Source organism: Triturus cristatus, chromosome 8 (genome assembly GCF_964204655.1).
Source record: "Triturus cristatus chromosome 8, aTriCri1.1, whole genome shotgun sequence".
Taxonomy (NCBI): domain Eukaryota; kingdom Metazoa; phylum Chordata; class Amphibia; order Caudata; family Salamandridae; genus Triturus; species Triturus cristatus.
Genome location: NC_140591.1, coordinates 1,557,880,352 through 1,557,901,857, shown reverse-complemented (window position 1 = coordinate 1,557,901,857; position 21,506 = coordinate 1,557,880,352). Strand labels below are relative to the sequence as shown.

General features: G+C 41.1%; 1 protein-coding gene across 1 annotated transcript in view; it reads left to right on the top strand.

Moving 5' to 3' along the window:
• LOC146806138 (uncharacterized) overlaps positions 1–21,506 on the top strand; it is a 99,686-nt gene that overhangs the window by 21,182 nt on the left and 56,998 nt on the right. The window contains exon 6 of the mRNA XM_085623865.1: positions 17,790–17,819. Within this exon, the coding sequence (XP_085479991.1) occupies positions 17,790–17,819 (30 nt within the window). The remainder of the gene's footprint in view (positions 1–17,789; positions 17,820–21,506) is intronic.

Here is a 21,506-nt window from a genome sequence, read left to right as displayed (position 1 = left end):
GTGACTGGATGTAGTTGGATATTCATAAACCGTCTGTACAAGATGTAGTCTGTGTTTAGGAGAGGCATGACCACCTAATGGAATTGAGTGCCTTGAGGTTTAGGGTGTATGTAGTTGAGATCAATGCCAATTGGCTGCTTCGAAGAAGTGGACACTCACCTTAAATACTTCTGCACAAGGTGAAAACTGTATGTAGTAGGAACTTGAGTGTCTATATAAGGACCCCCTGCTACTTATACCTATTCCAAAGGCAGGGAAATACAATTGTAAATAACAAATCCCTAGGCAATTAATGTTCTAATTTGCATTACATGACATACTTGCAACATGATACTGAAAAAGGCTAATTGATCACTTATAAATAATGTAAAAAAGACTTATATTGGTAAAAATGATCTACAAATGTATGATGCATCCTGCCAGTAATGTTTAGGCCTGGGCGGTGAACTCCGCTCACAGAGTTTGAGGAGTTTTCTACACTAAGTGCTCAATGAAACTTGCGGAGTGCAGAAAAAGTGCTCAAGTTGCCGCTCGGGTAGAAACTGCAGTTTGCATTGAACTCCGCCACTTGCAGAACTCCCCAGAGTTGTATTGCCCAGGCCTGGTAATGTTACATGGCAAAACTTAAAAACACAAAGAAAGAGAAGACATATGCTCCATTGAACAAATATCTCTCAATGAACAACTATAATCAAACAATTGTTTCATGTATATTGCTTCAACAATAGAAGTAATGTAGGAATAGTATTGCAGAATAAGTCAAATTAGTCATAAAATGAAAACCATGAATGTCTAAACATTTATCAAAAATCAATAATATATAAAAAAAACAAGAGAAAAATGATGAAGTAACACATATATCCAAATAGAGAGACAGTCATGTGGCTTTGATCATGGATGGATTCTGTTGTGTCATGTCTAGGCGTGTTTAGGTAACAAAAGCACCTTCATCAGGCAAGCCACAGATAGCATGTCTAAAAAACAATTTGAACACTCCTTTCCTAAAGAAAACTATGCATTTGTCGTTCTGGACTTAACCCTTTCAAAATATATAATAAATATAGCTGGTGGGAAATCTATATCTATCCAATAATCGTTCTTGTGTTCATCAAAAATCAGATACCATCCTCTCCATTGTGTACATAATGTATACCACATGTGACTGCCCAGTAAAAAAAGCCCAGAATTGCCACCTCCAAGTGACAACATAGCAATGCCATTTAGTGAACTTCACAGAAACACAACGTCACTGGATGATGTCATCAGTGATGTCATTTGACATGTCATCAGTGATGTCACTGACCATGTCATAAATTATGTAATATGTGACGTCATCAGCAGTGCATTGCGGCGGCGTGAGTTATAGTTAACTGAACTAACTATAACGCCGGTATTTCTATAGTTTTCTACAAGTGAAATGGCCAATTAACTATAAAGTTCCTGAAACCTATGGTTTTTCAGAGATTTTCTATGGTTTTTTAAATGCTAATTTCTAATTATAACATGCCTGAAACCTATGGTTTTTTCAATGAATTTCTAAGGTTTTTTAAATGCTAATTTCTAACTATTACGTGCCTGAAACCTTATGGTGCTTTCAGAGAATTTCAAAGGTTATTTAAATGAAAATTTGTAAGTCTAATGTACCTCAATCCTATGTTTATTTTATTTTCTATATATATATATACATATATATATATATATATATATATATATATATATATATATTTAAAAAAAATTGTGAATCATTTTTAGTTAGGAAAACTATAGTTAATCTTTTTTTTTAATATTATAGAGAAGTCGCACACCCTTCGCGCACCGTACACAAAGGCTGCGCGCATTCTGGTACCTATTTTGAAAAGTCGTGCTGGGGTCGCGACTTCAGTGTGATTTGTAAAGTATGAAATATCTTTAAATTAATTAGAAATAAAAGTTTTCCTTTAGCTGTTTGTCTAAATGTATAATAAAAGTATTTTTAAAGTATTATTTTCAATATAATTTTGACAAAAAATTATTTGATTATTATTGGATTCGGAGGTTAGGAGGGATGGCCATTTTTCTTGATCTGTTTTGCAAGATATTTTTGTCTAGTCAGGTGGACACCCTCCTCCGGGTGAGGTACGGCTTGGGGATTCTATTAAAAAGTGAATCCACATGCAGAAGCATCCATCAGAAGAACAAGTTACTTACCTTCTGTAACGCTTTTTCTGGTGGATACAGTATCTGCCTGTGGATTACTCACTGTCCCACCCGCCACCCCGCTGTTCAACTGATACTACCAAAAAGATGCTATTACTGTTTGGCATGAATGTTTTGAATATGTCTTAATCATGCGTTTGTTTTAATAGTGAGAAATGCTTGATCTGTTGCTATTTCTTTATGCTTGTATTGGTTACGCATTTGAATATATATATATATATATATATATATATATATATTATCTACTGGCGGTCGCCAGTAGATAGTTATAGTTAGGACCTATTTTCCATAGGAAATCCGCAACATTCTATTGAGAATATCTTTGGCGCTGGTTGATGAATCTTCACGAAATTGTCCAAACTTTTAGCCAGCTCCGCTCCGCTCCTACCCTGAAAGTTTCGTGGTGATTCGTCAAGCGGGGGCTGAGAAAAAAGGGGGGTCCCAAAACGCATTTCCCCATGCAATTTCCCATAGGACCTGTTGTCGCAGCTACAGCCCGAACTGCTGAACGGAATTACACCAAATTTGGCAAGGAGGTAGTCCTCAGTTGAGACTCGTGCCACATGGGACTGTGGGAGGAGCAAGTCCTTAGGGCCCGCTTCAGTCACATTTTGGACAAACATGTCAAATCTTGGTATCGTTTTATAGATGATTTGTTCATAATCTGGAGAGGATCAGTAGCCTCAGCCAATGTATTCATTGAGGAAATTAATATAAACAATCTGAATCTTGAATTCACCTCATCGATCAGCAATTCTTCTGTCAATTTTTTGGATGTAGAAGTGTTCATCAAGGATAGTTGCATTGAGACCAAACTACATCGCAAGGCTACGGCAGGTAACACTGTTCTGCATGCCTCCAGTCACCACCCAGACCATCTGGTGCGCAGTATCCCGTATGGAGAAATGCTGCGCATCAGACGGATCTGTAGGAGGGACACTGACTATGTAGAGGCCCAGCTGGAGAGCAGGCAACGATTTATTGACAGAGGTTACACTATTTCAGTGCTAGATACAGCAATAAAGAAAGCTAATTCTATTTCACGATCTACAGCACTAACAGGTAGCTCTGAACCTATGGCACTGCCCAAAGTTACCAATCCCATGTTTGAACCGCCAAGGCTAATTACCACCTACAATTGTCAACATAGTAAGGTGAGTGCTATTTTTAACAAAAACTGGCCACTGGTTCAAAATGATTCTGTAATTGGGGAGCTCTTGCCTAAAACCCCAAACATTACATTTCGTAGATCAAGGTCAATGAGTGACATGCTAGTACAGAGCAGTCCAGAGATCAGCACACAAAACTCTTGGTTACAGAGCTCAAAGGGGTTCTTTAAATGCGCCAGTTGCAAAGCTTGCAAACTGGGGCGTAACAGGACATCCTTTATGACTCCTTTTAGTGATGTTCCTGTTTTTATCTCAAATAAACTAACGTGCAAGACTGAATTTGCCGTTTATGTGCTGGAGTGTGCGTGTGGCCTGCAGTATGTTGGTAGCACCAAGCTGCAGGTTCACAAACGCATCCTCCAGCACATGCGGGCTATCAGCAATAATGATGCAGCCTACCCTGTCGCCAGACATTTTAAAGAGATCCATAACAGTTGCTTAGATTTTTTAAGCTACTTTGTGGTAGATTCAGTCCCACGGCTCCGTCGAGGAGGCGATCGGGAATCTCTGCTTCAGCTGGAGACTAGATATATCCTTATGTTGGATTGCAAATCACCCAACGGGCTTAACTCCAGTGAGGATTTCTTTACTTGTTTATAACAATAGTCAGCACCCTAGAGGTTAGTGGACAACTGTGTTTTACAACCAATGGCCTATTTGGATTCAGTTTCAATGCCCAATTGTGTCTTAACATAGTTTACTCCGTTTGACTATTGCGTTATATATGGCTGCACCATCTGAATCACCACCATCTGAGCTGCTCATGTAATATATAAAAACAATGTTTCTGTAAGAAAGATTTTTATTATTACTATGTCTTTTCCCCTCCTCTTTTTTTTATATTTAAATACTTCACTAATGCGTGATGGCTTTCTGGGCAGATTAGGCATGAGAAAAACATTTTTTTAGATTATCCATTACAGACCTAAATGTCACCTCAACGTTGATGAAACCTGCACTGTAACTGTTGTTTTGCACTAAATAGTTGGCATTTGCACCTTAGCTTGTTAGATACCTTGATGACATTACCTCATTTTGAGGAGCTTCGATAACTTGTTGCTTTTTTGCACTTGCAGCCATTTGCACATCGCATTTTTTGCACATTTGCTTTTATTCGAACAGTGGAGCATTTTTGTATTAACAATATTCTGCCACTCGAATGATTGACCTACTGCCATTTACAGTCTGTGTTTACGAATGTTGCGGTATTTTGTAATTCTTGCCAAGCTAGCTATTTTGCACACGTAGTTACTCTGCACAATGTGAAATTTGTCAATCATTGTATTTTGGTTTCATTACTTTTTGGAGCTTTATCTTGTATTTTACATTTATATGTCTTTTATGTCTATTGGCCCAGTTATCACGTGTTTTAGTCACTGGCACTTTAAATAATCTGGCTTGTACTGCAGGCGTCATGTGATCAAGGCCTCCGTGTTGAGGCCGAAACGCGTCATGGTGGTACGTGTTGCACTTACCGATTAAAATTTCTTCACGCACTGAATTACTTGAGTCCTGTTTCGTCCTTCCAGAAGATGTGTCAGCAGAGGCGAAGTTCCTTATATATATATATATATATATATATATATATATATATATATATTTTAAAAAAATTGTGAATAATTTTTAGTAGGAAAACTATAGTCAATCTTTTTTTTTTAATATTATAGAGAAGTCGCGCACCCTTCGCGCACCGTACACAATGGCTGCGCGCATGCTGGTACCTATTTTGAAAAGTCGTGCTGGGGTCGCGACTTCAGTGTGATTTGTAAAGTATGAAATATCTTTAAATTAATTAGAAATAAAAGTTTTCCTTTAGCTGTTTGTCTAAATTTATATTAAAAGTATTTTTAAAGTATTATTTTCAATATCATTTTGACAAAAAATTATTTGATTATTATTGGATTCGGAGGTTAGGAGGGATGGCCATTTTTCTTGATCTGTTTTGCAAGATATTTTTGTCTAGTCAGGTGGACACCCTCCTCCGGGTGAGGTACGGCTTGGGGATTCTATTAAAAAGTGAATCCACATGCAGAAGCATCCATCAGAAGAACAAGTTACTTACCTTCTGTAACGCTTTTTCTGGTGGATACAGTATCTGCCTGTGGATTACTCACTGTCCCACCCCCCTCCCCGCTGTCCAACTGTTACTACCAAAAAGATGCTATTACTGTTTGGCATGAATGTTTTGAATATGTCTTAATCGTGCGTTTGTTTTAATAGTGAGAAATGCTTGATCGGTTGCTATTTCTTTATGCTTGTATTGGTTACGCATTTGAATATATATATATATATATATATATATATATATATATATATATATATATATATATTATCTACTGGCGGTCGCCAGAAGATAGTTATAGTTAGGACCTATTTTCCATAGGAAATCCGCAACATTCTATTGGGAATATCTTTGGCGCCGGTTGATGAATCTTCGCGAAATTGTCCAAACTTTTGGCCAGCTCCGCTCCGCTCCGCTCCTACCCTGAAAGTTTCGTGGTGATTCGTCAAGCGGTGGCTGAGAAAAAAGGGGGGTCCCAAAACGCATTTTCCCCATGCAATTTCCCATAGGACCTGTTGTCGCAGCTACAGCCCGAACTGCTGAACGGAATTACACCAAATTTGGCAAGGAGGTAGTCCTCAGTTGAGACTCGTGCCTTTTGCTGGTGGTGTAAATCCGTTCAGTACTTCCTGAGAAAATTAGAGTTAAAAGTTAGTGATATCTATGGCCAGGGAGGATCCACCCACCCCGAACCCTCCCGAGCATGAGCTGAACGTTAATTGGCTGCCAACACTCTGAATCAGGAAGTGTTGGCAGCCATCTTGTGCCTCACTGTGACCCCCTAGGCCTGCGAGATTCGCGCACCCAGCGTGAATTTCGGCCGAAAATATTAAAAAAAGAAGCACGGGGCTCCCGTGCTTCTTTGGTACTTGGCCCCCGGGGGGGACAAATCCCGGGGGCAGAAATAAAAAAGTGTGGGGGGGTCCCAATCCCCCCTCACTGCCCCGGGGACCGCCACCCCCCGGGGCTCAGAAATACTATATGGGGGGGCTCACGGCCCCCCATCCCCGGGGACCACCACCCCCCGGGGCTTATAGAAAATGGGTGGGGTGCTCGCAGCCCCCCAGCCCCGGGGACCGCCACCCCCCAGGGCTTGAAAGTATTTGCGATGGGGGGGGCTCTCAGGCCCCCCCAGCCCCGGGGACCGCCACCCCCCAGGGCAACTTGTACGTGTGGGAGGGGGGCCACGCGGCCCCCCTCTTGGAGCCAATGATGGTCCTGGGAAACGCCACGCCCCAGGGCCGGCTCCTGCAGTGTCCCGGGGTGCCCACCCCCGGGACACTGCTGTTTGCAATGACAGCGCGGGAGCCTCGCGGCTCCCACCCTGTCATTGCAAACTGCTTTGCTTCATTGAAGCGAGAGCAGGGAAACCTGCTCTCGCTTCAATGAAGCAAAGCTGATTGCTTTTCCACATGGGGAGCAGCATGTTAGCTGCTTCCCATGTCGAAAAGCAATGCCGGCAGAAAAGATCGGGCCGGAGTCCACGCCCCCTCCTTACACCACTTGGCAAACATGCCCCCTGGCGCGTTTGCAGAGGGGGAACTAATTCCCCTTGAATACTGGGTGTCCCTGGGGGCCAACTAGCCCACCAGGAACCTACAGTATGCACCAGGGGGCTGCGTTGCTGAGAGGTATAATGAGGTCACACCCCTTTTTACACCTCTCTGCAACGCAGCTCCGTGGAGCTCACTGGAGGTACCTGGTGGCCTAGTTGGCTGCTAGGGGATCTCAGGATTTAAGGGGACTTAATCCCCCAACTTAAAATGTGCCACGGGTGCGTTTGAACAGTGGTGAAGGTAGGGGGCGGGGCCTGAGGTGATGCTGTGCACACACGCCCTGTGGCGCATTTTAAGTTGGGTAATTCATTCCTCTTCAATCGAGAGGTCCCCTAGGGGTCAACTAGCCCACCAGGTACCTCCAGTAAGCGCCACGGAGCTGCGTTGCAGAGTGTTGCAAAAAGGGGCGTGGCCTCTGAACACCGCTCTGCAACACAGCTCCCTGACACATACTGGAGATACCTGGTGGGCTAGTTGGCCCCCAGGGGACCGCAGGATTGAAGAGGAATTAATTCCCTAACTTAAAACGCGCCACAGGGCATGTTTGCACATGTCACCTCAGGCCCCGCCCCCTTCCTTTACATTGTACAAATATTCCTCTAAAATCAGCAGAACTACGAATTCCGATTTACTCACCTGTTATCAGGAGAGAACCCAGGGCTGCATCTTTTAGCCCAGCACTGACCCTGAAAAATAATTCTAAGCGTACTTACCAGTAACTTGTATTTCCTTCCATAGGAATCCATTGTGTGGTTTTCAGCAGGAAATTTTCCAAGTGTCCATTTTTGAAGCGTACAAATATTACTCTGAAATCAGCCGAATTACGAAATCCGATTTACTCACCTGTAATCAGGAGAGGACCCAGTGCTGCATCTTTTAGCACAGCACTGACCCTGAAAAGTAATTCTAAGCGTACTTACCAGTAACTTGTATTTCCTTCCATAGGAATCCATTGTGTGGTTTTCACCAGAAAATTTTCGAAGTGTCCATTTTTGAAACGTACAAATATTCCTCTAAAATCAGCCGAACTACGAATTCCGATTTACTCACCTGTAATCAGGAGAGAACCCAGTGCTGCATCTTTTAGCACAGCACTGACCCTGAAAAGTAATTCTAAGCGTACTTACCAGTAACTTGTATTTTCTTCCATAGGAATCCATTGTGTGATTTTCAGCAGAAAATTTTCGAAGTGTCCATTTTTGAAACGTACAAATATTCCTCTAAAATCAGCCGAACTACGAATTCCGATCTACTCACCTGTTATCAGGAGAGAACCCAGGGCTGCATCTTTTAGCCCAGCACTGACCCTGATGAGTAATTTTAAGCGTACTTACCAGTAACTTGTATTTCCTTCCATAGGAATCCATTGTGTGGTTTTCACCTGAAAATTTTCGAAGTGTCCATTTTTGAAACGTAGAAATATTCCTCAAAAATCAGCCGAACTACGAATTCCGATTTACTCACCTGTAATCAGAAGAGGACCCGGTGCTACATCATTTAGCCCAGCACAGACCCTGAAAAGTAATTCTAAGCGTACTTACCAGTAACTTGTATTTCCTTCCATAGGAATCCATTGTGTGGTTTTCACCAGAAAATTTTCAGTGTCCATTTTTGAAACGTACAAATATTCCTCTAAAATCAGCCGAACTACGAATTCCGATTTACTCACCTGTTATCAGGAGCGAACCCAGGGCTGCATCTTTTAGCCCAGCACTGACCCGGAAGAGTAATTCTAAGCGTACTTACCAGTAACTTGCATTTCTTTCCATAGGAATCCATTGTGTGGTTTTCACCAGAAAAGTTTCTAAGTGTCTATTTTCACAAACTAAAAATATTCCTAAAAAATCGTCTTTATGACTTAAACACATTCTTTCAACTGTTTACAGGAGGTTGGCCAGTGCTGGATCCAGGATCCACCACTGTGTAAGAAAAAGTAATGATAACACTACTTACCTGCTAAGTGAATTTTCTGCCATAGGATAACATTGGTGATTCTATGTGAAAACATTTCTAAGTGTCAACTTTTAAAATACAATAATATTCCTTAAAAATAACTACTGTAATCAAAGATCTTTTACTCAACTGTTTACAGGAGATGTCCAAGGACTGAATCAATGATCCAGTCCTGTGGTTAGAAAAGTAAAACATAAAGTAACTAATTGCATTTCACTAGAAATTCACATTGAGCTCAATGTTGCTTTGTGTTTGAAATTGTGTTGCCCATTGCAACAACTGTAACTACTGTACTTAAAAGTCTGTTGCCTATTTGCCAAGTATTTAAACTAAAGTAATTCATTCTGAGCAAGTATATTTTGTATTGTAATGTATAATGTAATTCTAATGTAATTAAAAAAAAATATATAAAAATAAATAGTTTAAAAAATATAGTAAATCAGTATAAAAAAAATCAGTATAACATTTAATACATTCAAAATTGTCATTTACAAAACCTTTGAAATTCACTGAAAAAACCATAGGTTTCAGGCCTGATATTGTTAGGAATTAGCATTTAAAAAACCTTTGAAATTAATTGAAGAAACCATAGGTTTCAGGGGCGTTATAGTTAGGAATTGGCATTTAAAAAACCTTAGAAATTCACTGAAAAAACCATAGGTTTCAGGGGCGTTATAGTTAGCTGGACATGTCCCTCGTACAAAACCCTACAAATTCCCCTGTTATAGTTAGTTCGGCTAATGATGTCACATATTACATCACTCATGACATGGTCAGTGACGTCACTGATGACATCACTGATGACATCTGAAATGACATCACTGATGACATCACTGATGATGTCATCCAGTGAGTGTGTGTTTCTGTAAATTTTAAATATGTTTAATATATATATATAGGGAAAAACCTATGGAAGAATGAGTGGGTGTATAAGTGTGTGAATGGATGATTTAGTAGGTGCGTGACTGACTCTATAAGTGAGTCATTAAACGTATCTTACTCCAGACTAGTGACTAAACTGTGTGAATGTCTGTATCTGTCTGTTGGTGTATAAGCGGCTGCATGGTTTTGTGAATAGCTATATGAGAGTTTCTATGGGTTATTGATTGGTTGTCTGAGTATCTGGGTGCCTGAGTGTTTGTGTGGGTGGAGTGGCTGTATGGATGAGTGTGTGCTTGTATCAGTGATTGTATAAGAGCGTAAGAATGTGGTACTATTTTTATGAGTAAGTGAACTTGTGTGTGTATAACTGCATAGGTGAGTAAATGGGAGTGTGATTAATTATTTGCATGACTGACTAGGTGTGAGAGTACCTCTATGGATGATTGGTGGTGTGTAAGTGTCTATGTAGGTGTATAAATGCATATGATAGTCCTGTACTGAGTGACTGTAAGTATGAGTGACTGTACAGGTGAGTGAGTGGATGTGTGTGTAGATCTAAGAGTCAATGAGTGGGTATGTAGTTATTGGTATTGGAGTATCTATGGTTTTGAGAATGGACGTCTGAAATTTTGATTGAGTATATCAAAGGGTGTGAGAAGATGCACTAATTTATCACATGGATGACATCATCAGTGATGTCATCAGTGATGTCATTTCAGATGTGATCAGTGATGTCATCAGTGATGTCACTGACCATGTCATGAGTGATGTAATATGTGACGTCATCAGCAGTGCATTGCGGGGGCGCGAGTTATAGTTAGCTGAACTAACTATAATGGGGGAATTGTACTAATGCAAAATTCCTTTCAATTACCATATATCCAAATTTTACATTAGTTGCAGAGTCTATATGACACCAGTGATGTTTGTTCCTTTGCTAAAAAACAGAACATGACAACATGTTTCTAGTGTGATATACTGGTGATTATGCCTCTACAGCTCAAGCAGAGTGGGCTTTACTACAGGTGGGATATTTTGCTCTAACTTTATGCAAGGACATTATCATGACTTCCCCAGTCCTAGTATTCATAGAGAAACACACTAAACTCCAAGCAGCTGTTGAAAGGCTTCCTGTATTATTCAATAGTTTTTTTTTCTTTTCCTCCCCATTACTTCTACCCCTCCTTTGGATAGAATTGGGCAGAAATTCATGTTTATGCCATCTCTGGAGGGCAAATGTTTTGTTTTTTTCATTGCTACATCCAGCTCCACTCACCTACAAATCCTACCGCCAGGGGCATAGCTTGGTCAGTAAAACTGGGGGAGTGTAACCTTCAGATTATCCGACACTCACGCTATAATATTATGTTATCATTATATAAGAAGCAGTACATGAGGGGGGCTTAATCCCTTCACTCCCAGACCTTTTCCTCCAATGTGTAGCCTTTTTGTAGGGTAGTTGGGGTAGTTCACCCTTATGCCCCATATAGATGTCCATGCCACATTTGTGTCCTGTTAGCAACATCCTGGGGATTCTAACGGTACAGCGGGTTTGTGAATTCCCCTGGAGGGAACCAAGAAGTTTTTGGGGAAGAGTGCTGCAAAAGAAAGTGTTTGTTTGTTCCCTGAAAATGGTATCAATGATGGTTTTATCGTGCTAAAATCACCATCTTCCCAGCTTTCAGGAACAAGCAGACGTTTATCAGAAAACAACATTTTTCAAGGCAGTCTTGTCATTTTAATGGTACAGACCCCATTTTGTCTATTTCTTGTGTTCTCAACCTCCTTTCAGTTAGTGTTAGAAATGGGCATAAAAACAACAAAGGATCGCAGAAAGCTATACATTTCTAAAATGTGAACAGAGTTCTGAATTAAGCAAGTGATCATTTGTCTAGATAGTTCAAGTTTTTCCTATTGAAAGTAACTAGTTAAAAACAGAAATATTGAAATTGAGTTGAAAAAAACAGCCATTTGTGCTACATTTTCAATTGTAACTTCTTCTAACTATGGCAGATTTGTTAAAGAAATATACTGAATCCTTCTATTTGCAGGAATATATTGGCTTGTAAGTTCACCAAGATACCCGGAGGCAAAAACTGAGCTGCACCTTGCAATGGTTTTTCATTAGATACTGTGTATACAGCAATCCATATGGTGAAATGCAAAGAGTGAAAACAAGTATCAAGGAAACCTATGTGTTTCCAAAATGGGAAGAAGATATGAAGTTTAGAATCTGTAGTTATTTGCACACCTCTGATTGTGTGGGTACGTATACGGATGTATGACGTTACAACGCACACTTTTACAACGCATGCACTTACAACGCATTTTTTACAACGCATAATCCATTACAACGCACTACACTTACAACGCATGACACTACAACGCATTTTTAAAAACTACCATTACAACGCATACCATTACAACGCATAATATTTAATTGCATTTAAGGTAAGTATTAGATAGTATGGGGGTAAAAATTACTTTTCTAACTCCAGGGGGTGCAACAGTAGGGTAAGTGTTGGATAGTATAGGGGTAAAAATTGCTATTCTAACTCCAGGGGGTGCAACAGTAGGGTAAGTGTTGGATAGTATAGGGGTAAAAATTACTATTCTAACTCCAGGGGGTGCAACAGTAGGGTAAGTGTTGGATAGTATAGGGGTAAAAATTACTATTCTAACTCCAGGGGGTGCAACAGTAGGGTAAGTGTTGGATAGTATAGGGGTAAAAATTACTATTCTAACTCCAGGGGGTGCAACAGTAGGGTAAGTGTTGGATAGTATAGGGGTAAAAATTACTATTCTAACTCCAGGGGGTGCAACAGTAGGGTAAGTGTTGGATAGTATAGGGGTAAAAATTAATATTCTAACTCCAGGGGGTGCAACAGTAGGGTAAGTGTTGGATAGTATAGGGGTAAAAATTACTATTCTAACTCCAGGGGGTGCCACAGTAGGGTAAGTGTTGGATAGTATAGGGGTAAAAATTACTATTCTAACTCCAGGGGGTGCAACAGTAGGGTAAGTGTTGGATAGTATAGGGGTAAAAATTACTATTCTAACTCCAGGGGGTGCAACAGTAGGGTAAGTGTTGGATAGTATAGGGGTAACAATTACTATTCTAACTCCAGGGTGTGCAACAGTAGGGTAAGTGTTGGATAGTGTAGTGTAATATTATGCGTTGTAATGGTAGGCGTTGTAATAGTATGCGTTGTAAAGGTATTTTTTTTAAATGCGTTGTAGTGTCATGCGTTGTAAGTGTAGTGCGTTGTAATGGATTATGCGTTGTAAAAAATGCGTTGTAAGTGTCGTGCGTTGTAACAGTTGCGTTGTAAAGGTTGTTCCCCACGTATACTAGCATGTGATTTAATGGACATTTTTCAAATTGTCTTCATTTTTACACACTGTCTTACATTTGAAAGACAGAAATGCAGAGAAAGACAATAGTTAATTATATTTGTTAAACTATTCTGTATTTTTCTACGTCTACTGATAAAATGGTACCTCACTTGTGTGGGTAGGCCTAGTGCCCGCAACAGGAAATGGCCCAAAACACAGCACACACACAAAATATTTTTCCAATGAAAACTGTCGCTTTTTTGCAATGTGTGGATTTTTTGACCTAGCTCAGCTGGCATCTAGGGCAACCTAGCAAACCTGTACATATTTTAAAACTAGAAACCTAGAAATCTTCAAAAAATGGTCACAATCAGGGTGATCATGTGGCAGCACTAAAGCATTATCAACAAAATGCAGCATCTAATGAAGCAAATACCAGTTACGACTCATGGTTTCAGGAAATATAGCTGTTGCCATCAAGGGACTAGTAGACCAATATGAATACAATGATGGCTTCCTTATCAGGACCATCACAAAATGTAAAACCCACAAACCTCTTCAACTCTTGCAGACTGTGGAAGTTCTCCAGGTAGCTGTAGAGTGGGGCTTAAGTCTGGCACTGTTGTGCCTCAAACACTACTCAGCAAATATTAGTCTGGTCAACAACCGCATTCAAAAATGCATCATCCATAAAGGACTGAAAGAAATGTATAGGCAAAAAGTTTTCTGTATTCACTGTACACCCTGCTACACCACTAAAGGCAGGAAACGCAGGCTGCATCATGTTTGGGACAACCCAAAGTTCAGTTCTTCCAATGGGAAACCTTCAGCCTAACATCTGTATCCTCCTCTAAAAGAGGCACATTCCCTGCAGTGAGACTGGCTTCATCATTACAAGATTCCTCTTGGATTGAAAATGTCAGGTTTTCCGACATGGTAAACTAGTCTGGGGTTTTCCAAGATGGAAGGCCGGTCAGAAAGTGACTTTGCGGGGCCTCCAGCAGGGCCCTCCTACTTCTATGGCCTCTGGTTTAGGGCAAGTAGCACCTCTTGTGCCTCCTGTAAATCCCTGCACCGTGTGGCAGGCACCATGAGGATAGGTACTACAGTCACTCACATTTCTCTATGGGAGCTTGTGCTGTGGCTGGTCTTCGACCACCGCACAAACTCCGATCGGAAAATGTGCAGGTGCATAGTAATTACAGTTTTGGACAATCTACGCAAGGGCGGTCGTTCCGAAACCGCAGAGATGTCCGTTGGAGGCAACTCCGACTGACATCCTAGTCAGGCCCTGAATAAAAAAACATAACAAATACAAATCATCTCAATATTTTCAAAATGAAAGAATAATCAGAATATAGAGCAAATAACCCAGCAAGGAGACAGGGAGAAAATAAAGATAAAGAATTGTGAACCTGGGATTCAGAATAATAAAAAACCAGGAACTCTGAAATCAAATTTAGGCACTTGGACATGTGCCTGATCTCTGCCCAAGAGAACATAGAAAGATGAATCTCTACAATTGCTACACCATGGGACTCTCTTCCTTGGCAGAGAAAATGTGGGCCAGTTAATATCATGTTATAAACTTGGGAGATAAAGGCTTTAAGCAGGACTGACAGAGAGAGTTACTGCGTTCTTTTGTTTAGGATTTAGACTGATAGCACATTTCAGATGCCCTGAAAATTGAGGGATTATTTTACTAAGAAATCAAGCAACCCAGATCAGTAACCAAAGTTGTTGCACTGCATTGCATAAAAAGGGAGATAGTGGGATAGTGATCTATCTACTAAGGTAATGCACGTTTGCTCTTTCCCTTTTCCTGGCACATTTTAAGGCCTGTGTCTATGCTCTTACACAATGTGTGATATTTAGCATAGTTTTTGTCCTGAAAGTGCACCCTTCACACCAAATTATTTTTGTGACACTGCACCTGTGCAAAGTGTAGATAAATCTTGCCCGGGCATGTGATATCTGTGATGCCTTTGGCAGAGCACACATGTGAATCCTAGACGTGACATGAGTAGTATTCCACCAGAATATCGACTACATAATATCATGAGCCTAAATCTCAAGCCTAAATTCCAAGCACCAAATATTATGAAGGTAAGTACTGATGTAAAAATAGTTTTACTCTGCGAAACTTCATATATGTATATATATATATATATATATATATATATATATATATATTACACCAAACTCCTTCAAACGAGAGAGCAGAGGCCACACAGGGGGTTCACCTTAGGGAAGCACTTTATTGGTTTTTGGCGAATGCATTTCGGCATATCATCTGCCTTCTTCAGCTCCCAAGTATCCAGGAAGTTTGCAGCAACTGATGGTAAGTCCTGCCTCCTTTTTGTTCATGGTTCAGACCCGCTCCGCCCCCTAATTGTCCGCTCACCTGTGCTAGTTCACGTTGGATGGAAGTGAACTACAAAACCCAGAATCCTTTAGTTGTGGATCCAGGTAGATGGTGCGGGGGGTGAGATTGACGCCCAGTTGTTGTGCGGGGATGCAGGGAATAGTGCATGCACGTTTAAAACATTTTCCTGCTTTAAAGTTCCAAAAGCGCCTCCTCAGGTCCCCTTACCGCATCAGCCTCAGAGACCAGATATATATATCTTAACCATTTTTTAATATGTGTATGTTGTGGGTGTGTGCATGTGTATATAGATACACAACCAATTCCAAAACATGCTATTAAAGGAAAACACTCACTCACACAATAGAGGAGCAAAGAATATTTATTCCTCATTGCCCACATCCACAAAGGACTTAGATCGCATAAGGACAATAGTGACGTCCAGATGTTAAATAACACCAAATTCAACAACAAAGAAAGCAGACCCACGTAGGTGCTACAGTGCCATCTTATGAGAGGTAAAGGTCAAAGTGTTGCACAAAGTGAAATAAAAACCAGTAAAGCAATAATTACATAAAGTGGAAGAGAAACACAATGCAATCTACACACAATTAAATTAATCCAATATCAAATAAAGCTCCCAAATGAAGTGGAGGATAAATACAATTCATTCTACAAAATATTAAATCAATGCAAATTAAATAATGTTCAGAGTCTCCTTTCCCAAACAAAACTCTGCATTTGTCATTCTAGACTTAACCCTGTAAAAATTATATAACAAGTATAGTTGATGGGAAATCAATATCTATCCCATATTCTTACCATCCTCTCCATTCTGTACATAGTGTATTTCACATGTGTCTTCCCAGAAAATAGGCCCAAAATTGTCACCTCCAAGGGATAACATAGCATTGGCATTTAGTGAAATGTGACCCTACTATTGGGACACTCATGACCAGGACACCACTGATTACATATAGGAAGGCTTGATGAGGAAAGATCAACTTGTATAGAGTGACATCACAAAGGAAAGGGAGTTAGGGTAAAACTAAAAGCAGGTTTTACTAAATGCTTATTCACCTTTTAGGAAAAACATCAATGCTAAAAGGAGCATTGCATATAGGAGTGACTAAGGGCCAAATTTATAAATTGGCGGTAAATGCAATCCATCACAATGATGACAGGTTATATGTACCACCAATTTAAAGGTCTGCCTGCCCAATTTAAATAACAGCAGACCTTCAGCTTTGCCACAGCGGAGAGTACTGTCTCCACTGTGGCCAAACGTCTCTGACAGCCCTTACTTCCCAGGGCCATCAGAGAAATAGCTTCATGTCTTCCTGACCTATTTAGGCAGACAAGAAGTAATTTTTTACTGTAAATTCTGGTAGTAAAGAACATTAAAAGTATTGTGCTCCCCCTGCCCTGGGAGAAGACTCATGGTGTTTTGGGATTTTCATTTTGAAAAGAAAGCTGTTTGCAACAAGGCTTCATCCTTCTGATGCAGCCCTGAGGCAAACAGTAAAATGCTTTGGCGGGAACCACTGCAGCGGCAATTCCTTTCAATAACTTTATAAATTATTGCTACCTTGTAGGGTCATTTATAAATGAGGCTATTGGCCTCTCCACCATTGGGACAGAGTAATTAAATCTGAGCCTATGTTATTTATATGCTGCAATGTACTTGCTCCAAAGTATGTATAGGGAGTACCATATTATTGGTGTACAATAGAATATTGCAGTATCAAAGAGCTATAAGAAGGAAAGATTCCAGCTACGAGGTTGCCATACAGTATAATACACTATGATAACATTTATAAAGCATGCAGCTGTATTCAAAGAAGTGTCCAGCGCTAGTTGCCCAATTGTATAAAAGTAGAAGACTATTTAAACCTCAACAGAAAGTTTATGCATCAAAAAGAGAAGTCTTCAGCAGTTTTTGAACAAATGATTAGGAAGGAGCGCAATGTCATAGGCAATGGGTTCCAGAGTTTGGTGGTCAGAAATGAAAAGGAGCAACCTCCTCTATTTGCCTTGTGGAACGCAAAGATGTTTTTGTGCATTGGAGTGCAATGATATTTTATCATCTGTTATCATATTAATGAATACCAAGGAGTTTAAACATTGGTGAAGAGATGTATGTATCATTCATAACAGAAATGTGTTTGGTTGTCTTTTCTGAGCAGAAAATCAGATTTTTGAGAAGCATTTTTATATGTGGTTTTAAATATATTTTAAATTTATGTTTGTCTACTGAATTGCTTTTCTAGACTCCAGGATCCAATACAAAACAACGTGAGGTGGGACACCTTTACAATTTTTACAGGATTTGAAAGTCTGTATATCTTTTTTACATTATTTGCCCGAACGAGTTTGGTGAAAGGATTATGGGAATGCAAAATGTAAAATGAATGTAGTAGCCCATGATGGCTTTGTTTTTGTTAGATATGTAAATATGGCTGTATGTGTATATACATAGATATGTATGTGTGTGTATGTGTAAACATGTGAGTGAGTGTATATATGTGTGTGTGTGTATATATCTATATATATGTGAGTGTATATGTGTGTGCTTATCTAAATACACATATATATTGAGAGAGATGTGTATTTGTGTATGTGTGTGTGTGTGGGTGTGTAACTATATAGCCCCAAAGTCTTACCAGGTCCCATACTCAATTGGCAGCAGTGCACTGTCAGTGTGAGATTTAAATCAACATTGCAAGTTTCAATCTGGTACATAAAATGTGCACCCAAAGTTGCTTACCACAGATTTATACAACTGATAGACCCATGGAAAATGTATGCGGGTGGCACGGACAACACCTGACACATTTTGGGGATCTAGTCACCCTGGTCACAGATAGAAGTGTGCATTTTCTAGGCCTGGGCAGCAAATTCCGTTCCGCTCGCGGAATTTGCGTAATTTGCGTAATTTCGCGTTCCGCGGAGAACGCGAAATTGCTTAAAAGTCTGCTTTCCGCGATTTCGCGAAATATTTGCTTGTTCGCGCTCTCAAAATGCATGTTCGCGAGATATTTCTCCTCGAGCACGCAAACAGCAATTGCGAACAGGAAAAAAGCATCGCGAACAAGCAATTCCGCGTGTTCGTGGAATTTCTGCGTGTTCGCGGAGTTTCTGTACAAGAGGAAGCCAGTGCATAATGGGGTTTCAACACTTAATGGGGTTTGGGTATCAGGAGGAAGAAGTATGTTTTGAATGCTCATGGGACTGGTTGTCTGGAGTGAGTGGGCTCTCAATGATGATTTCTTTACAAGGGGAATGGTGTGCATAGTAAGGGCATGGCCACCTAATGGGGTCTGGCTGTCTGGATGGGGTGGGCTCTCCAGGAAGAGCTTTGTAACAGGTGGTCTCTGCATAGTAGCCAGTTGGCTGTATAATGGACTTGGGTGTTTTTAGGGATTGTACTCTCTGCAGAGTCTTCTGTAAACATTGAAGGCTATGCGTAGATCGAGCTTTGCCACCCAAAGAAGCGTGGGTGTCTGGTGGGGGTCATCTCTCTGTAAAGATTACTCACAAGTTGAAGGCCATGATAAAAAGTGTGTTCAAAGTGGGACTTGGGTGACTGGATGGAGTATGCTCTTCATAAAAACTTCTGTACGAGATGAAGTCTGGGTTTAGTAGGGGCATGACCACCTAAGACCACCTAATGAGATTGAGTGCCTTCAGGTGTAGGGTGGCAATAGTTGAGACAAATGCCAATTGGCTGCTTTGAAGGAGTGGTCACTCACCTTAAATACCTCCGCACAAGGTGAAAGACGTATGTAGTAGGGACTTGAGTGTCTATATAAGGACCCCCTGCTACTTGTACCTATACCAAAGGCAGGGAAAATACAATTGTAAATAACAAATCCCTATGCAAATAATATTCTAATTTGCATTATATGACATAATTGCAACATGATACTGAAAAAGGCTAATTGATCACTTATAAATAATGTAAAAAACACATATTGGTACAAATTATCTGCAAATGTATGCCGCATCCTGCCTGTAATGTTTAGGTCTGGATGGTGAACTCCGCTCCCGGAGTTTGAAGAGTTTTCTACACTCACGCTCCGGGAAACTTGCAAAGTGCAGAAAACTTGTGAAGGGTAAGTGTGCAAGTTGCCGCTTTGGTAGAAGTGGCAGTTTGCATTGAACCATGTCACTTGCGGAACTCCGTAGAGATTTTTTGACAAGGCCTGGTAATGTTACATGGCAAAACTTAAACACACAAAGAAAAACAAGACATATGCTCCAGTGAATACATATCTCTCCATGAAGAACTATAATAAAACAATTGTTTCATGTATATTGCTTCGACAATAGAACTAATGTAGGAATAGTATTGCAGAATAAGTCAAATTAGTCATACAATGAAAACCATGAATGTTATGTTATGTTATGTTAAACAATTTTATAGAGCGCAACAGCTGCCTCAGCTAAGAGGCGTCCCGGCGCTAAGCAACAACAGAGCAGTACGCAAAAACGATCAAGGCCTACGAGGATGGAAACAGGAAAGTCTTGATTGCTTTCCTGAAATGGAGATAGTGAGTAAGCTCCCGAATGTGAACAGGCAGAGAGTTCCACAGCAGGGCCGCTCTATGCCGGAAGGAGCGCCCGCCAGTGCGGGCTTTCCTTACCCGGGGAACCACTACTAAACATTGTCCCATAGAACAAAGTGGTCGTCTGGGGATATAAGGTAGAAGGAGATCGGACAAAATGTAGAGAGATGCCAGCTTCAGAATTTTAAAGGCAAAACAGAGTGCCTTAAACTCAATGCGCCTGGCTACCGGCAGCCAATGAAGGCGACGAATAGCACTGGCCACTGAGCAGGTTCTACGCAAGCCCAGGAGAGATGTAATGGCCACATTCTGGACTCTCTGTAGCCTCTGTATTTCAGATTTATTTATTCCTAAATACAGCGAGCAGGCGTAATCGAGCCTTGACAAAATCAGGGCCTGAATAATGGTCTGCCTGGTTGTAGCATCAAGAAAGGCCAGAATAGGTTTAAGCCCACGTAGCAGACCAAAATAAGTGCCTTGCTCCTTCTTCGTCTGGATCTGAAAGTTGAGGTAGCTGTCCATCCAAACCCCCAAGTTCTTTACTACTGGCTTCGGGGTAGGTGCCGCGCCCAGACTAGCAGGCCACCACAGGTCACTCCAGTGACCATGGTTCCCCCCACCAACAACACCTCAGTCTTGCTAAAATTCAGTTGTAAACAGTTGGCAGTCATCCACTCGGCGACTGCAGGGAGGTCGCCCTGGAATGTCCTGGCGTCCTGCTCGGGGTCACTCGAGAGGGCCACCACCAGCTGAGTGTCGTCGGCATTGGAAACCATGGTGAACCCCCTGCTCCTTGCAACTTCCGCCAAAGGTTGAACATAAAGATTAAAGAGCAGGGGGCTCAAGGACGAGCCCTGTGGGAGCCCCTGACCAACAGCCCGAACCCCTCCAAATTAATCTTCAGGGTCCTAAAGGACCTCATAACTAAGAGGACTCCGGCGGCTGAAATTTGCATAGACTCCCATTGCGAGCGCCTGGCCTTGTTCTTTGTTCAGAAGGTGCAAGCTATTTACCACACCTTCCCTACGGCCGTGCACTGCTCGAATCCAGTTGATTGTCCTGAGTTCAAGGATAGGATCCTGGATTGTCTAGCCCCCCTATCAGAGGAGGGTTTTGATCTCTTGAGCCAAAAAATCAAATCGGGCTCCCCGGGAGACCCCCTCAAACCGGCCCTATTTAAAAACATACAGGATACATGTCGTGCTCCCTTGCTTTCCCTTATCAATATGGGTTCAGGGACCGTACCTACCAAGTGGAAGCAAGCGGTAGTCACTCCCATCCTGAAAAAGCCTACCCTCGACCCCACTAAACCTGAGAACTACCGCCCCATCTCCTTGCTGCCGTGGGCTGCTAAAGTCATCGAAACCCACGTGAATGGGATCCTGGCGGACCACCTTGATAAAGCTAACATCTTGGACC